Consider the following 16,274-nt stretch of genomic DNA (forward strand, 5'->3'; position numbering starts at 1 on the left):
TTGAGTGTGGCTCTTCCACAAAATACCACGGCCTGGGCAAGTCTATTTTGAAGAAGTGGCGTTAGAAGAAGTTTAAAAAATTTGGCTCTCAAAAGAAATTTCAATCGTTGTACTGTTGATATTTGGCTCTATTGACTAATGAGTTTGCCAACCACTGCCCCAGGCCTTGTATGTAGATTATAAATATACTAGAGGCCTGGTGCACGAAATTTGTGCACTGGGGGGGGGGTGGGGGGGTGGGCAGGAGTGTGTCCCCCTCAGCCCATCCTGCACCCTCTCCAATCTGGGATCCCTCTCACAATCCAGGACTGCTGGTTCCCAACCGTTCGCCTGCCTGCCCGGATTGCCCCTAACCACTTCCCTGCCAACCTGATCAACGCCTAACTGCTCCCCTGCCGGCCTGATTGCCCCCAACTGCCCTCCCCTGCAGGCCTGGGTCTCCCCCAACTGCCCTCCTCTGCTGGCCCAGTTGCCCCCAACTGCCCTCCTCTGCTGGCCCAGTTGCCCCCAACTGCCCTCCCCTGCCAACCTGGTCGCCCCTAACTGCTCTCCCCTGCTGGCCTGGTCGGCCCCAACTGTCCTCCCCTGCAGGCATGGTCACTCCCAACTGTCCTCCCCTGCTGGCCTGATCGCCCACAACTGCCCTACCCTGCTGGCCATCTTGTGCCCACATGGGGGTGGCCATCTTGTGTGTTGGAGTGGCGGTCAATTTGCATATTACCTCATTATTATATGGGACAAGGGAAAAGCAGTGGGTGGGAAAGGTTGTGGGGCCGGGGCCTTGCTTCCCCTCCTCCCTGCTCCCCTGGTCTCCTATCCCTGGGGTCATTTGTTAAAAAAAATAGAAGAATTTAAAAAATATTTCCAAAATGAAAAAGAAAAAATGAAACAAAGAGAGTAGTTCCCACAGCAATGCTTACCTTTTGGGGAAAGCACATGGGATGACAGGAGGACCTATAGGTAGATGTTTCTTTTAGGAAAACTGAATGAGCTGGGTTAGGTAGTCTATCCAGATTTCAACAGTAAAAACTTTCCTTTCTTCAATGTATATTCAGAACGATGAATTCAACAGATATGCCAGAAAGGCACTCATGAATGATATACTTCCATTCAGGTAATAAGAGGGGCATGTGGTGGTTCACAGGGTGCCAGAGAACCCACTGAAAAGCAAGGAGGGAAGAAGTCCTACCTGAATGGGTTCTCATGTGCCTTTTCAGCTTGTATGTGTCCCTGCTGGCATAACTGCACAAGCTGCACTGGAACGGACGCTCTCCAGTATGAGAACGAATGTGACGTTTTAATTTGCTGACCTGAAATATGAAAGCAACCAAACCTCTTACACTTTAATTAACAAATGGTAACATGAGTGCTGTGGGTTAGGCACAAAAGTGTAGCTTTTGGGCATTAAGATCAGAATACAGAAAAAGTCTAAAATATAGTATCTCTTCCTCATTCTTTATAATCTTTGTTTCTCAAATCCATACTGTAATCTAAGGGAAGAATAAATGGACAGGGGCATACGTAGTCAAGATTGGTCATTAATAACTTTAAGCTGGATAATAGGGACATGGGAGTATGTTATATACCATTCTATCTACTTTTATATTTTTGAATTTTTCCATTAATAATTTAAAAATAATCTGTGCTCATCAATTTTCTTCCAAAACTTGAATCCGAATTAATAAGCATGTTTTAATTCCCCTCGTCCTCTCTCCCCATCATCAGCACTCCCAGACAGGCCAGGCTTCAGGGGCCTCTCACTTACGTTCCTCACTATTGCCTATGGTCTTCGTCTTCTATGGGTACCTTTTCAACAAAATGGTGACTTTCAAACTTGATTCTAAGTGCTTTCAATACACTCATTAATCCCCTTGCACTCACAGGAAATTTTCACAGACTGTAAGTGGTTTAACAATGGTTCCAACAGCATTACTGAATAATTCTCTTTCCAAGATTTGCCTCCTTATCACACATTAAATTCCTTTGTGCACAAGACTCTATTCGGTCCCAACAAGCTTTTTGTTTATTTCTGCTCCAATATCACAGTGTCTTCATTTACTACTATATTGTTTTTACAACATCCAATTGCACAAACCCCTCCTTTTTTCAAATTTTCTTAGTCATTTATATTTATTCTTTCAGTTGAATTTAGAACTTGTAGTGTCTCTTCATTTATTAATGTCCTTCAGAAAAATCAAGTTTTCTTCACATAGGTATCAGATGTTTTTTATTGTTCAGTTTATCTCTAAATCATTGTATTGCTTGCTAGAATTTGAACCTGTTTCCTACTATTGATAGTATAAGGCAAGTCACTGATTTCTGTGTACTTACCTTGTATCTGGTCACCCAAGTGAACACTTACTACTCTTAAGTTTTTTGGTTAATACTCTTGAATTTTCTATAAGGAAATATGTCTGAAAGAAATGACAATTTTGTTTTTTTCCATTTATCATTCATTTCTTATTTTATTCTATTAGCTAGGATTTCCAATACAATGCTGAAATAATAATAAGATGGATGTCTTGTTCCAATTGGAATACTTCCAATATTTCAGAGTTAGTGTTTACTATGGATTTCTGGTATATACTCCTTATAGTAAAGACATTTCCTTCTACTAGACAGTAACTGAGTATTGAAATTTAGTTTTTCAATAATCTATACAAATGATCATATGGTTTTTTAAAATCTCTCAATGTCGTTCACACTAATAAATTCCTAATGTTGAACTGTCCTTGCATTTTAGATATACTCTATTTAGTAATCACTTTTTTTGTCTTGTTAATCTTCTTCCCAGGATGTTTTTTGAGAGAGTGAAACAAAGCGGGGGGGGGGGGGTGGGGGGGGGGTGGTGCACGGAGTGAGAGAGATGGATTTGTTGCCTCCCTCATGCACCCAAACCAGGGCCAGGGATTGAACCTGCAACCCAGGTATGTGCACATGGGCCGACGCACTAACCACAGAGCACCAATGGCCAGAGCAGTAATCACTTAATTTTTAAAAATATATTACTATATTTGATTTAAAAGCTAATTTTACTTAGAATATTGGCTTTTCTGTGAGAAGATAGTTATTTTTTTGGTAGTATCCTTATCCAGTTTTGATAACAGAGTAGTCTCAAATAATAAAGGTGATAAAACTCTCATTTTTAAATACTCTGGGTATAGTTATTTGTTTCTGTGAAGTTTGGTAGAAGTTGCCTATAATGACATGTGGAACTTGTGCTCTTTTTTATAGGGTAAATCTTTCATACTCATTGTGCTCTTTTTTATAGGGTAAATCTTTCATATTCATTACAGTTTCCCCATTGGTGGTGGAGAATGGGGGTTTTAATAATCTAATAAGATTTTCTATCTCATCTTAAGTCAGTTTGGGTAGCTTATGTACCATGATCTTCTTAAAGATAGCCAACAAGCTGAATACTCACTTCTACGCTGGCGTAATCGCACATGGAACACTTAAATGGCTTCTCATGGGTGTGTTTGTAACGACGATGCCGCACCAATTCTCCACTAGTCACAAAGGCCATGTCACAGTCTGGGCACTTGTGAGGACGTGTACCTAAGAGAAAAGAAGATATAACAGGAAGACAAGATCAAGGGCACAGTTAATGATTCATGAGAATGGACCCTGGTTATTTCATTAACTCTGCACTAGCCAGAAAGTAGCTCAAAAAGCTATAAGAAAGACTGGCTGACTTTACAACACTAACCCCAGACTATTAGAAAATGTGCTAAACATTTAGTTTCTCTTCATTACCCATTTGATAAAGAATTCTAGAGATTTATCAAAGGCTTTACCAAGAACTACTGCCTTTATACAGATCACTTTCAACACTTTCCAACATCCATGTCTAACATTCTATGATCTGCATGTCAATTCAGGAATATGTGAACATTTCTATAAACTAATAATATACACAGCCAATACATTTCTTGTTCTTTTCCCCATTCATTGAAAGAATCTTATTGTTTTTAATAGGTCCCATATTACTTTAGCAAACCTTTTCTAGCCACTTTATATTTTGAATATTGCATTGGAAAGAAACACCAGGCCCAGGTAATAATGACAATAAGGTGATAAAGCTGACAGAAGAACAGAGTGCCATTTTTACAGACGATTATTCAGAATCTGGGATCAGCTTTAATTGTGGGCTGCAGGTAAAAGGGGACAGCAAGGTAAACCCAAACACCAAAACCAAAGGAAGGCTACCTCTGAGAATGGAATTAGGAAGAGCTCCAATGTAATGAATGGAGGCAGCCATTACATAAATGATTCTCCCAGAGATTGAGAGAACCATGGAGAGGGAAGTGTAATTGGAATATGATCATTAACTAAGAAATTCCAAGGAATGCTTATTTGCTCAATTTGCTCCTTTAATACCAGAGGATGTAGGAGTGAAGGACAGAGTTCTTGTCTATGAAAAATGTATATTCTGGTGGTATAGAGATGTAAGTAAAATAACAGTTAACAAGAAAAGGAAAGCAGCATCCACTCTGACAAAGCAAACTGAAAACCAAGGATCTCCAATGCTTACCTAGTACTATCTAGAGCAGGGGTGGGGAAACTTTTTGCTGCCAAGGGCCATTTGGGTATTTATAACATCATTTGCAGGCCATACAAAATCATCAATTTAAAATTTAGCTCTGCTATATTTGGTCAAACATTTAATTAACTCGCCCCTAATGCTTTGGCAAGGCCAGACTAAATGATTTCTTAGGCCTTATATGGTCCACGAGCCAGACATTCCCCCCACCCCTGGTCTGATAGACATAAGAATGGCAATTAAGGAAGAATCTACTGTGGGACAGATTTTCATTGGGTTGCACCACAAGACCACATATGTCCCTCTGCTCAAGATCCACGCTCACCAAGTCACGCTATGGAAAGATGTTATTCCTTAGCATAAACTGACTTTCTGGGGCCAGCTACTTTTATCTAGTCATTAGAGGCCCGATGCACGAAATTCATGCAAGGGGTTCAGCCCTCGCAGCCTGGACTTCGTCCAGGTTGAAGGTTGTCCAGAAGGTCGTTTGGCTGTCTGGTCTAATTAGCATATTATGCTTTTATTATTATAGAAGATATGCTGCTTTTATAGTGTCTTCAAACTACCCAATAAAACATATCAAGTGTCTGAGTAGAAACTAGGAAGATGGTGAAAAGTGACTAAGTCAGCCCTAGCTGGTTTGGCTCAGTGGATAGAGCCTGCAGACTGAAGGGTCCCAGGTTTGAATCTGGTCAAGGGCACATGCCGGGGTTGTGGGCTCAATCCCCAGTGGGGGCATACAGGAGGCAGCTGATCAATGATTCTCTCATCATTGATGTTTCTATCTCTCTCTCCCTCTCACTTCTTCTCTGAAATCAATTTAAAAAATATTTTTTAAAAAGTGACTAAGTCCCATCAGCAAAAACAAAACAAAACAACCAACAAAAAACAAAACAAATACACAGCATATTGCTTATAGGCCAACCCCCACTTAATCACACTCATTGGACAATCAGTACATCAAATGAAAACAAGAGTCGTCATATAAAGTGATGTGGAGAATCTGGATAGAGAAGAGCTATTCTGCATAAAGAACTGGGTGAAAGAAGTTTCATTGTCAGCACTTAGAGCCAAAGCCAACACTAAAATGCAAAGAGCCCGGAAGAGAGCCTAAAAGAGAGCTCCAGTGCATGGTCCTTCCACTTTAGTGACCCCCAAGACCTGACCACAGCCAAGATGAAGCTAATGTTAGAATGCTGAAGTATGCATGGAATGTGAATGAATAAATGTTTGAACTGCTAGAATGATGCCTTATACTTTCTATTCTGAGATTATGAATTATTTATCTTCCTTGAGGTAAAACAACCAGAAAGCATGGTTTTTACAAAGGTTAGGATTTCACTAATATTTCGAATGTTCTTCAACAAAGTTCCTGGCAATTTTTGCCTGGGAACTTTGGGGGTCATTTTTAGTAGTTGTTAAAAAACCTTAGCAACACAATGGTGATGTCTTCAGGAAATACGACAGGTTATCTACTACAGATAATCTTTTTCTGGATCACCATCCTTATAAAGCCCAAGTTTTAATTGTAGCTATGCTGTAGTTCCCAACATTCTTATCCAGCACCTGTGTGTGTGTTAAGGTGATTCCTCAGGAGGGTGACTGTCCTGAATGCCCTGCCACAGAGATGGCACTTGTGTGGTCTCTCATCAGTGTGACTTTTCATGTGACGATCCAAATTTGAACGCCGTGGACACGTGTAACTGCAAAGCTCACACTGGAATGTCTTCTTTACACCTATATGCAAAACAAAACACTTACTTGTTGTAGGGTTAAAAAACGTTAAGATTAATCCCAATCTTAAATTTCTATAAATATAATAATAATTATTTTTTGCCACTAATAGATTTACTTCTTTATCTTCAGGACTTAAAAACTTATTTTAGACTGGCTAAAAAGACTAGCACTCACATCATGATCTTAAAAAAAAAAATTAATATAAAATAACCTGCATATATACCGTTATCTACTTCATTCCAAATTGGTTTTATGAGAATAGAATGGATAAAATCATTTTACCTTTCTTTTTAATTTTTGTTGGTTTTGGAGGCTTCATGTTACCAACCACTTTCTCTGCATTAACCTCTGACAGCAGACCCTCCTGTTGCTCTTCCTCAAAGTCATAGACAGAAACATCCACATCTTTGCCCTCCTCTGTGTAACGAAGTTTGCTCTTTTTGGTTTTCTTTGTTTTTTTGGCTGGTGGCTGATAGTCTGGGTCTTTTTGCCAAATAGGATCTTCCTGAGGTGGAAGTTCCCCTTGCTCTAGCGTCTCCACCTCTCCATTGGCCCCCACTTTCACCACTTGAAACCCTTCAGGCAGAGGTAAGGTGTGACATATCATGGGTTCATTTTCTGCAAGGCCCTCTTTAGACACTTCATTCTCATAAGCCCCGTGGAGTTCATCTACTGACGTGGTAGCAACAGGTACAGTCACGGGGACGGGGACTTCAACAAGCTGAAGCTCTCCTATGTTTATGGGCTGTTCCTCCATATTTACAACCTGCAAGGTTATGATCTGGGTATCGTCCACAGCAGCCTCTGCTTCTGGAGCAACTGTACCCTCCATTACTTCGGTCTTCATCTGAAGAAGGGTAGGATCCAGCTGTTCCATCATGACCATCTGCACACTACTATTGACATCCTGGACCACCTCACCCCCATCAGTCTGGTTCTGGGGTAGGTGGCAAGCATCCTCTTCCTGGCCCCCTTCCCGACGTCTCTGGTAAGTCTTTCTCTCCTTTCCTTTAATGAAAGTTTCAGATTCCTCCACAATGGCTTCAACCGCCTCACCTTCCATTTCCCCTTCCTTTATTAAGAGAGAACACAGATTGTTATTTAAAATAAAGTTTATCTACATGAAAAAATATATAATACATTTTAAAATAAAAAAGATCCCTGAAGAATGAATTAGGCATCAGTGGTTGTTATTATTACAAAAAGATAACACACACTATGTGCCTCCTAACAGAAGGACAAAACATTACTCATGAAGCAGTCTTGTCAAACAAAACAAACAAATCTGAAACTAATATAGCTTCTAGATTCAACTATCAATAGGACATTGGTGACAGAGGATGTTAAATTACACTACAGGGGTGAAACCCAAACAGAAGGAAATTGCAGTTTCTTCTGCAAATAAATTACCTGAAGAAAAAAAAGGGGGGAAGGAGAGAGAGAGAGATCCTACAGATCAGTAGTGGGGTGACTCTGCCTCCAGGTGACATTTGACAAGGCCTGGAGACATTTTTGGTTGTCACTTCTAGGGTGGGTGTGCTACTTAGCATCCAGTGGGCAGAGAGGCCAGAGATCTTACTAAACACCTTGCTATATGCACAAGTCAGTCCTCCACAAGAAAGAATTACTGGGAACCAAATAGCAATAGTGCTGAATTTGAAAAACCCTGACACAGATAAAAGAGACTTAAAAAATGCAGCAATTGCCCTAGCCGGTTTGCCTCAGGGGATAGAGCCTTGGCCTGTGGACTGAAGGGTCCCAGGTACCATTCTGGTCAAGGGTACATGCCCAGGATGCGGGTTTGATCCCCAATAGGGGGCATGCAGGAGGCAGCCAATCAGTGATCCTCTCACATCATTGATGTTTCTATCTTCCTCTCCCTCTCCCCTCTCTGAAATCAATAAAAATATGTTTTTAAAAAATGCAGCAATCAATCACTGCATATGGATCTTCTTTGGGTCCTGATTCAAAACAACAAATGGTTAAGAAATATATAACATGAGCCCTAACTAGTGTGGCTCAGTGGATAGAGCGTCAGCCTACGGACTGAAGGGTCCCAGGTTCGATTCTGGGCAAGGGCATGTACCTTGGTTGCGGGAACATCCCCAGTGGGGAGTGTGCAGGAGAGGCAGCTGGTCGATGTTTCTCTCTCATCGATGTTTCTAACTCTCTATCTCTCTCCCTTCCTCTCTTATTAATAAAATTAATTAATAAAAATATATAAAAAAAGAAATATATAACATGAGACAGTTAAATTCTACTCTAGTTTATATTAAAGAATTATTAACAAAACCAGTTCAAATCTTACATATTTCCTATAACTACTTATGAAAAACTGGCAGAGGGCTTTGATGTTTTTAGGTAAATTCTACCTCAGAAAACATGCCCTGTCATGGTGCTTTTTCACTTTTTTTTTTGGGGGGGGTGGTGAAGGGGGGAGCCAAAATAAAAATTTGGATACAGATTCCAATGGCCCTGCTTGTAGCTACCACTAATACCATCTCTTGTGTCATATCAGTAATACTCATCTATCTCTTTCCTCTATGAGATCAAGAATTCCCTGAGGACAGGGACCATGTAGAACAAGCAGTTTTTACTCTTTAGCACTGTGCCTAGGTTGGTATGTACTTGATTAATGCAAACTGAATATATAATAAAAAACGGGGGGAAAAATCAGCCAATTCATAGCTTCTGGCTCTTAAGTCTCGTGAATACTCAGATACCTAAGAGTAAAATGGTTCTGAACAATCATCTAACTGAAAGCAATGACTTAAAACCCGCAAGTATATACAAGGCTAATTTAAAATTTAAAAATTTCAAGTGTTTTGCATTCTTGCCCAAACAAAAGCTTTTGCTACTCCTATCAGAGGCACATTTCTTTAATTCTCTGTCCTGGCACCTTAATGCTGTATCCATGCTAACAGTCAGGGAAGGTTCCTCTTACTCCAGAACCACCTGCAAAAGAGTACAAAGACTATAGAGGGATGGGCAAGACCTGGTTTTGCATTGTAGGAGTTAATTGTCTAACATGAGGGACAGAATAGGTACAATGGTTTTAGGTAAAAGTAGGTAGGTATGGAGACTAATCAGGTATGAGATCAAGATGCTTCATAGCCTAGCCAGCATGGCTCAGTGGTTGAGTGTCGACCTATGAACCAGGAGGTCATAGTTCAATTCCCAGTCAGAGCACATGCCTGGGTTGCAAGCTCGATCCCCAATAGGGGGCGAGCAGGAGGCAGCCAATTAATGATTCTCTCATCATTGATGTTTCCATCTCTCTCCCTCTTCCTCTCTGAAATCAATAAATATGTGTGTGTGTGTGGGTGTGTATGTGTTGTGTACACACACACACATTTAAAAGGATGCTTCATAAATGTGAAATCTGAATGGAACCCTGAAACAGGGGCAGGGGTTGTCTCCTTATATAGAATAAATATATGAGGGAATTGGTTATGAGAAAGAATAACAGTTGGCTTAAAGGGTAGGAAGAAACAGGAGAAAGCTATGTTGATTGTATAGCTTTGGATAGTCTTGCTTGACAAAAAGTAAGAAGACTATATGCATATGGCACTGAGAAACTACATATGCTTTCTGGCAGGGGAAGTTAAGACTTGGTTCACAAAAACAGTGCTTGATTTCTACAACTAAGTGTATCCCCTTATTGGCAAAAGGGAGCGATGCATGGCTTTCAAGGCCCCTTACTATCTAACCCCAGATAACCTATTCAGATTTACGACTTTTTGCTCTTTAGCCATTACTTTTCTCTGAATGTGTCTGCTGATAAAATAACCACACTATTTTGTGCTTAAATTTTTTTCAAAATGATCCATTTCCCCAGCTGGCTTGTGAAATCTCTTTGAGGGCAAAAGCCAGGCTTGAAGCAACCTACATTTTTTTGATAGATTCAGCAAACCTTACCATCTGCATGGAACATAACCCAGGCTGACGGAAAACCTTGTGGGTTGCTGGTTGTCAGTCTGATTTGTTTTGCCATTACCTACTTTCATTAGTCCCTTGTTCTCAACAACGAAGAGAAAAACACTACAATGCTCAATGCAAAGACCTCTTACTAGCTGTTCCATTAAAAATGGGGACAAATATTATAAAATGTTACTGCATTAAGGTGAAGATCAAGGGACATTTGTAGAATGCTTTATAATTTGCCTATAAATATGTTCAAGCATCAATGTGCTAGCATTTTTATTGTAAGATCTCATTTATATTTCTGATCATAAATGACTACTTTAAGCATGATCCTAACTATAATTTCTTTTATATAACCAATATTGTTCAGATGGATTATTCTTAGGATAGGAATGAATGCTCTAGACTGGAAATATAATAGAGGCCACAAATATGAGTCACATAGGTGTCATATTGAAAAAGTAAAAAGAAAGAGGTGAAATTAATTTTCGTAATTTTATTTAACCCAGTATGTCCCAAATTTTTTCACTTCAAGATGCAACCAATAGCCCTAGCCAGCTTGGCTCAGTGGACAGAGTATCGGCCTGTGACTGAAGGGTCCTGGGTTCAATTCCGGTCAAGGGCACATGCCTGCTTACGGGCTCAATCACCAGTAGGGGGTGTGCAGGAGCAGCCTATCAATAATTCTCTCTAATCATTGATTTTTCTATGTCTCACTCTCCCTTCCTATCTGAAATTAATAAAAATATATTAAAAAATAAAAGATGTAACCAATAAAAAAATTGAGATATTTTATGTTCTTTTTCTTTCATAGTAAACCTTCAGAATCTGGTATATATTTCACACTTATAGTACACCTCAATTTGAACTAGTCACTGTAGGTTCTCAACAGCCACATGTGGCCAGGGGCTATAGTGTACTGGACAGCACAAAACTTTATACCGTTGTTGCTCAGAGTACGGTCTAAGAACCAGCAGCACTGGCATAACCTTGGAACTCATTGGAAACACAAAACTTAGGCCTCATCCTTGACCCATAGAATCAGAATTTGCAACTTAATAGATCCCCAAGTGGTTTCATATATTAAAGTTCAAGAAGTACTACGTTATATTATTACTCTCACACATTTTTAAAAATATTTTTCCAGACCACAAAGGTCTCAAAATTGGGACCTCAGCAAAGATGGTAACTCCAAATGCTGGATTTAGGGAACAGAGAACAAACCCCATCAACCTTGGTGACATTCTTGAGAAAAGTAACAAAGGATAAAAAAAACAACATTTCACAAGCTGTAGATGCTAATGCTGGCCCTGCCAGAAAAATCACTACATAATCCTGGCTATTTAGATATCCTCTGAAATAAAATTGGTGGAGGGAAAGCATTTCATCTCTGAGCTCTGAAGGGTTTTATAGTATACAATACTTAGAAAAACAGAAAAATCCCTCTTGTCCATCTTGAGAACTTAAAATGTTAGAAATTGCTTGTAAATAATCAAGTCCAACCTAAAAGACCAGGTAGAAAAATAGTTGGTACAAAGGAGTACAAATTGAAACCAACTGTGTTGCCAGGGAGTCGAGCTGACAGAGTATTAGGTCCATGAACAATCTACTCAGGTCTTAAAGCAATAGCTTATATTTTGACAGAGAAAAAACAGGCACAAAGTAGCAAGCCACCAACCAGCCTCTCCCATACACTGCTTAGAAATCCACTCAAGCAGTAGATTCCTTTACCTAACTTTCTTCAGAAGGGAGTCTCTCCTCTGAAATCAATAATTAACCTTAGAGGCTGGACCAGGTCCCTCCCCACTCCCAGGGGATTGATTGTGCTCTCCTAGCTATGTCACCACTCTCCCTCCCCCCTCAGTAGTTCTGATCCATCTTCTCTCTTTATGGATTCAGCTCTGCCCACTACCAGAGTGGGGGTGGGGGGCAGTGGAATGGACATTTTCTCTCTCATATTCTTTGCCACTCTCCTTGCTTGAGTCGGCCATGCTTTCTAGATTTTGTAAAATCTTTTTGTGGATCAACACCACTAAAAAGGGATTTACATTTATTCTGGGGACACAACTTTTTTTCTGATTATTAAAGTATGTTAGCTTATTTATTGAAATCTGGAAAATGAAGCACATATTAATTAATAAAGATTAATTTGCATACTACTGTATATGGCTTTGCTCTATTTTATTTATTTTTAATCCTCACCTGAGGATATTTTTTTCCCACTGGTTTTCAGAGAGAGTAGAAGGAAGGGAGGGAGGGAGAGAAACACTGATGTGAAAGAGACACATCAACTGGCTGCCTCCTGCAGGTGCCTGGACAAGGGGCCGGGAAGGAACTGGCAACCAAGATACCTATCCTTCACCAGGAATTGAACCAAGGACTCTTTGATGCACAGGCCGACATTATAACCACTGAGCCAGGGCATGGCTTTGCTCTATATTAAGAACTTGTACTTATTAAAAAGGACTCCAGCCCTGGCCGGGTGTCATCAATCAGCCTATATACCAAAAGGTGATGGGGGGTTCCTTCCCTCTCAGGGCACATACCCAGGTTGCGGATTTGATCTTTTGATCTGTTTGGGGTTTGTGTGGAAGGCAACTGATCCGTTTCTCTCTCTCTCTCTCTCTCTCTCTCTCTCTCTCTCTCTCTCTCTCTCTCCCTCCCTCCCTCCTCCTAAAACAAAACAAACAAAAACATATCAGTGGATAAATCATGCTCTATTTTTTAAATAAAGGACTCCATTGCTCCTTAGCCTACTCTGTGGTCCTTCTGCTTGGCCCATAAGCACCACTCACCAAAAACCACACCAGCCAACCCAAAGGCCTTTCCCTCATCCTCAACCTTAGTTTCTCTGGCATCTGACAGTATGAAACTGATATACTTCCTTCATCAGGGCCTCTCTTCTCCCTTGGCTCCTGCCTTCCCTTGTCTCTGAGAGCTCCTCCCTCTGAGCACATTAAGGCTATGTTCCTTTCCCTGTAGCCACTCCATTTGCTAACCTTTCTACTTCTGCTGTCTCTACACAGAGATCTTTAAAATCCACATCTGCAATTGCCTAAAGGTCATCTATGTGAATGTTTGGTTATCACCTAAGAAGAAACCTGGACTCTAGTCCCTAATCCATTACTAACCAAAAGAACCTGGCAAAGCAGGTTAGCCCCCTGGGCCACAATATCACACATAAAATGGAACTCTGAAGACCAGATCCTTCCTGTATTTTCTGTCATCTTGGTGAAAAAGTAAAGCTTAGAAACAATAAAAAAAAAATCATTCAAATCAACATGTAGGTAGAGGGTAGGCAGGAGGTTCCCTCAGGCTCAGGCAGGACGATCCTGATACCTGGGGGTGAAGGGGCTAGAAGAGAGGAAAACTGGTACCTGAGCACCTCCCTTGGCTCCGCTGACTTGTGGAGTGGGAAGATACAGAGGCCTAGACTAGGACACAAAGGGCTCTGAGGTCTGCGCTTGCTCATAGGCCACCCGTCTGGCCAGCATCCTTGGGGAGTCTTCTAGATCAGCCCCTCTCCCTCTTGCCTCAGCCTCTTCTCTCCCAGCTCTATGTTGCTCAAATCTTTCCCATCTTAAAAATCCCCTTAACTCCACCTGACAATTTAGCATCTGCTATCTCTATGTTCCCATGTTCAACTCCACACTGGCTGTCTTCACCCCTTTATTTCTCTTCCACCCTTTGGTTTACCAGTCTGGTTTCTGTTTCTTAATTACTGAATTGCTCTGAAGCCAGGAATGGCCCTTAACTAGTAAATCCAAAAGAGACTTTTCTGCCCTGGCCAGGTGGCTCCATTGGTTGGAGTGTCACCAAAAGGTTACAGATTCGATTCCAATTGGGGTGGGGCAACCCATTACTGTTTATCTCTTCCTACCTCTTCCTCTCGAAAAATATCAATAAAAACATATCCTTGGGTGAGGATTAAAAAAAAGAGAGACTTTTCTGTCCTTATTCTACCTCTCAGTGGAATTCAGCATTCTATTCTAGTCGTTATCCCAGAATTTTATGCCCAGAACATCAGAAAACTGGGTATACTTGGGTCATAGGATCTTATCCCCTAAAGAACTGCTTTCATCAAGTTTTGTTTTGGCATTACGCCCTTGGCTTACACTAAAGGATACGTGGGAGAAATTTCATTTGGAATCACATACTTGGAAAAGCTTTTCTTTAAATAATTTTTTTTCTTTCACTGAGAAACGTATGTAATAGGATCATATTACTTTTTTTTAAGTTGCCACACATTGATCAATTATTTTCCTCTCAAACTATGTACCAATTATTCTATTTTAATTGGTATTTTCTGCAGGTTTGACTTTATATCCTTTACTATTTGTATTTCTATATATTTCTTCAAATTCTTTTTCAAATGAGATGGACTATACATGAAATTGTATAGAGTACACTTATATATTCAATAAACAGAAAGTACAGAAAAATACAGAAATATAAAGTCACACTATTCTTAACAAATCTATCAAAATAAAAATAACCTCAACTCAAAATGTGCATTTGTTATCTAAAGATTACAAAACTCTTCTAAGGCATAAAAGACCTCACTAAATAGGGACAGTACTATCTATATCCATGATCAGAAAGGCCTAACATTGTAAAGACATTAATTCTTTCTACTTTTTTTAAAAATATATATTTTATTGATTTTTTACAGAGAGGAAGAGCGGGGGATAGAAAGCCAGAAACATCGATGAGAGAGAAGCATCGACCAGCTGCCTCCTGCACACCCTCTACTGGGGATGTGCTCGCAACCAAGGTACATGCCCTTGACCGGAATCGAACCTGGGACCTTTCAGTCTGCAGGTCGATGCTCTATCCACTGAGCCAAACCGGTTTCGGCAATTCTTTCTACTTTTTATGTAAAAATTTTTCAAAATCTGCCTGAAATAAACAAGATGTTGGTAACAATAAAATTTCTGAAAAATTAAGGCAATCTTCTATAACCAAATGTTAACATATTATAAAGCCACAATAATTAATATAATCTAGTACTGTCACTATCACAGAAAATTTAAAACATTATTAAAGCAAATAATGATAAACAACCTAAAAGTAAAACCACAGGGGAATAGTTATATCTAGTAAATAATGATACATTCACTAAATGGAATGCTATGTAGACATTAAAAATCATGTTTTAATGTATAACATAAAGAAAACCCTTGTTCCATATTAAAAGCACCAAGAACAAAAAAAAGAATAGTAATTTTCTTTTAAAAAAGGCAGGACAAACAGAATTGAATAGTCCAGAGCTTAGACTCTCCAGCCAGAGACCTACATTCCAATTCTGGTTCTTTTACTTACTAACAGTGTAACCTAGAGTGAGATATGCTACCCTTCTGTGCCTCCATTTCCTTGTGTACAAAACAGGAATAATGTTATCCACCTCACAGGTTGTCATTAAGATTAAATAAAACGCCGAAACCGGTTTGGCTCAGTGGATAGAGCGTCGGCCTGCGGACTGAAGGGTCCCGGGTTCGATTCCGGTCAAGGGCATGTACCTTGGTTGCGGGCACATCCCCAGTAGGGGGTGCGCAAGAGGCAGCTGATCGATGTTTCTCTCTCATCGATGTTTCTAACTCTCTATCCCTCTCTCTTCCTCTCTGTAATAAAATCAATAAAAAAAAAAAAAAAAAAAAAAAAAAAAAAAAGATTAAATAAAACAATGCGTGCACAGAGCCTAGCAATTGTGCTTCTCTGCATCCCCCCGCCCCATGTTAGCTAAACAAAAATATATGATGTTTGTTTCCTAGAATTCTAATCACAAGCCCTCAATATATTTTACCGACAAAAATGACTTATTTGATAAACTACTGAATTTCTGTAGGATGAAGGCTATAACCAGTTAACAGAACCTGGTGACTGACCAAATCCAGGAATGGAAGAGAAAACTTAAGAGCAAAACAAACAAACAAACAAACAAACAACTCCCCCCCCCAAAAAAAGACAAAACAAACCAAAACAGCTTCCCAGGCCGGACTCTTACTAGTTTAATCTGTCCAGCATATTGCTGCCAGACTAAATCCTGAAATGAGGCACAAAAAACACATGG

The 16,274-nt window shown here is 40.0% G+C and overlaps 1 protein-coding gene across 7 annotated transcripts in view; it reads right to left on the bottom strand.

Moving 5' to 3' along the window:
- CTCF (CCCTC-binding factor) overlaps positions 1 to 16,274 on the bottom strand; it is a 46,294-nt gene that overhangs the window by 14,133 nt on the left and 15,887 nt on the right. For all 7 annotated transcript variants that reach the window (XM_054710506.1, XM_028143148.2, XM_008139910.3 and 4 more), the window contains 4 exons: positions 6,563 to 7,352; positions 6,110 to 6,280; positions 3,425 to 3,558; positions 1,190 to 1,310 (listed from right to left, as the gene is read on the bottom strand). In XM_054710506.1, coding sequence (XP_054566481.1) covers positions 1,190 to 1,310; positions 3,425 to 3,558; positions 6,110 to 6,280; positions 6,563 to 7,343 — 1,207 coding nt within the window. In that variant the 5' untranslated portion in view covers positions 7,344 to 7,352. The remainder of the gene's footprint in view (positions 1 to 1,189; positions 1,311 to 3,424; positions 3,559 to 6,109; positions 6,281 to 6,562; positions 7,353 to 16,274) is intronic.

The sequence above is a fragment of the Eptesicus fuscus genome, chromosome 21 (genome assembly GCF_027574615.1).
Source record: "Eptesicus fuscus isolate TK198812 chromosome 21, DD_ASM_mEF_20220401, whole genome shotgun sequence".
NCBI lineage: Eukaryota > Metazoa > Chordata > Mammalia > Chiroptera > Vespertilionidae > Eptesicus > Eptesicus fuscus.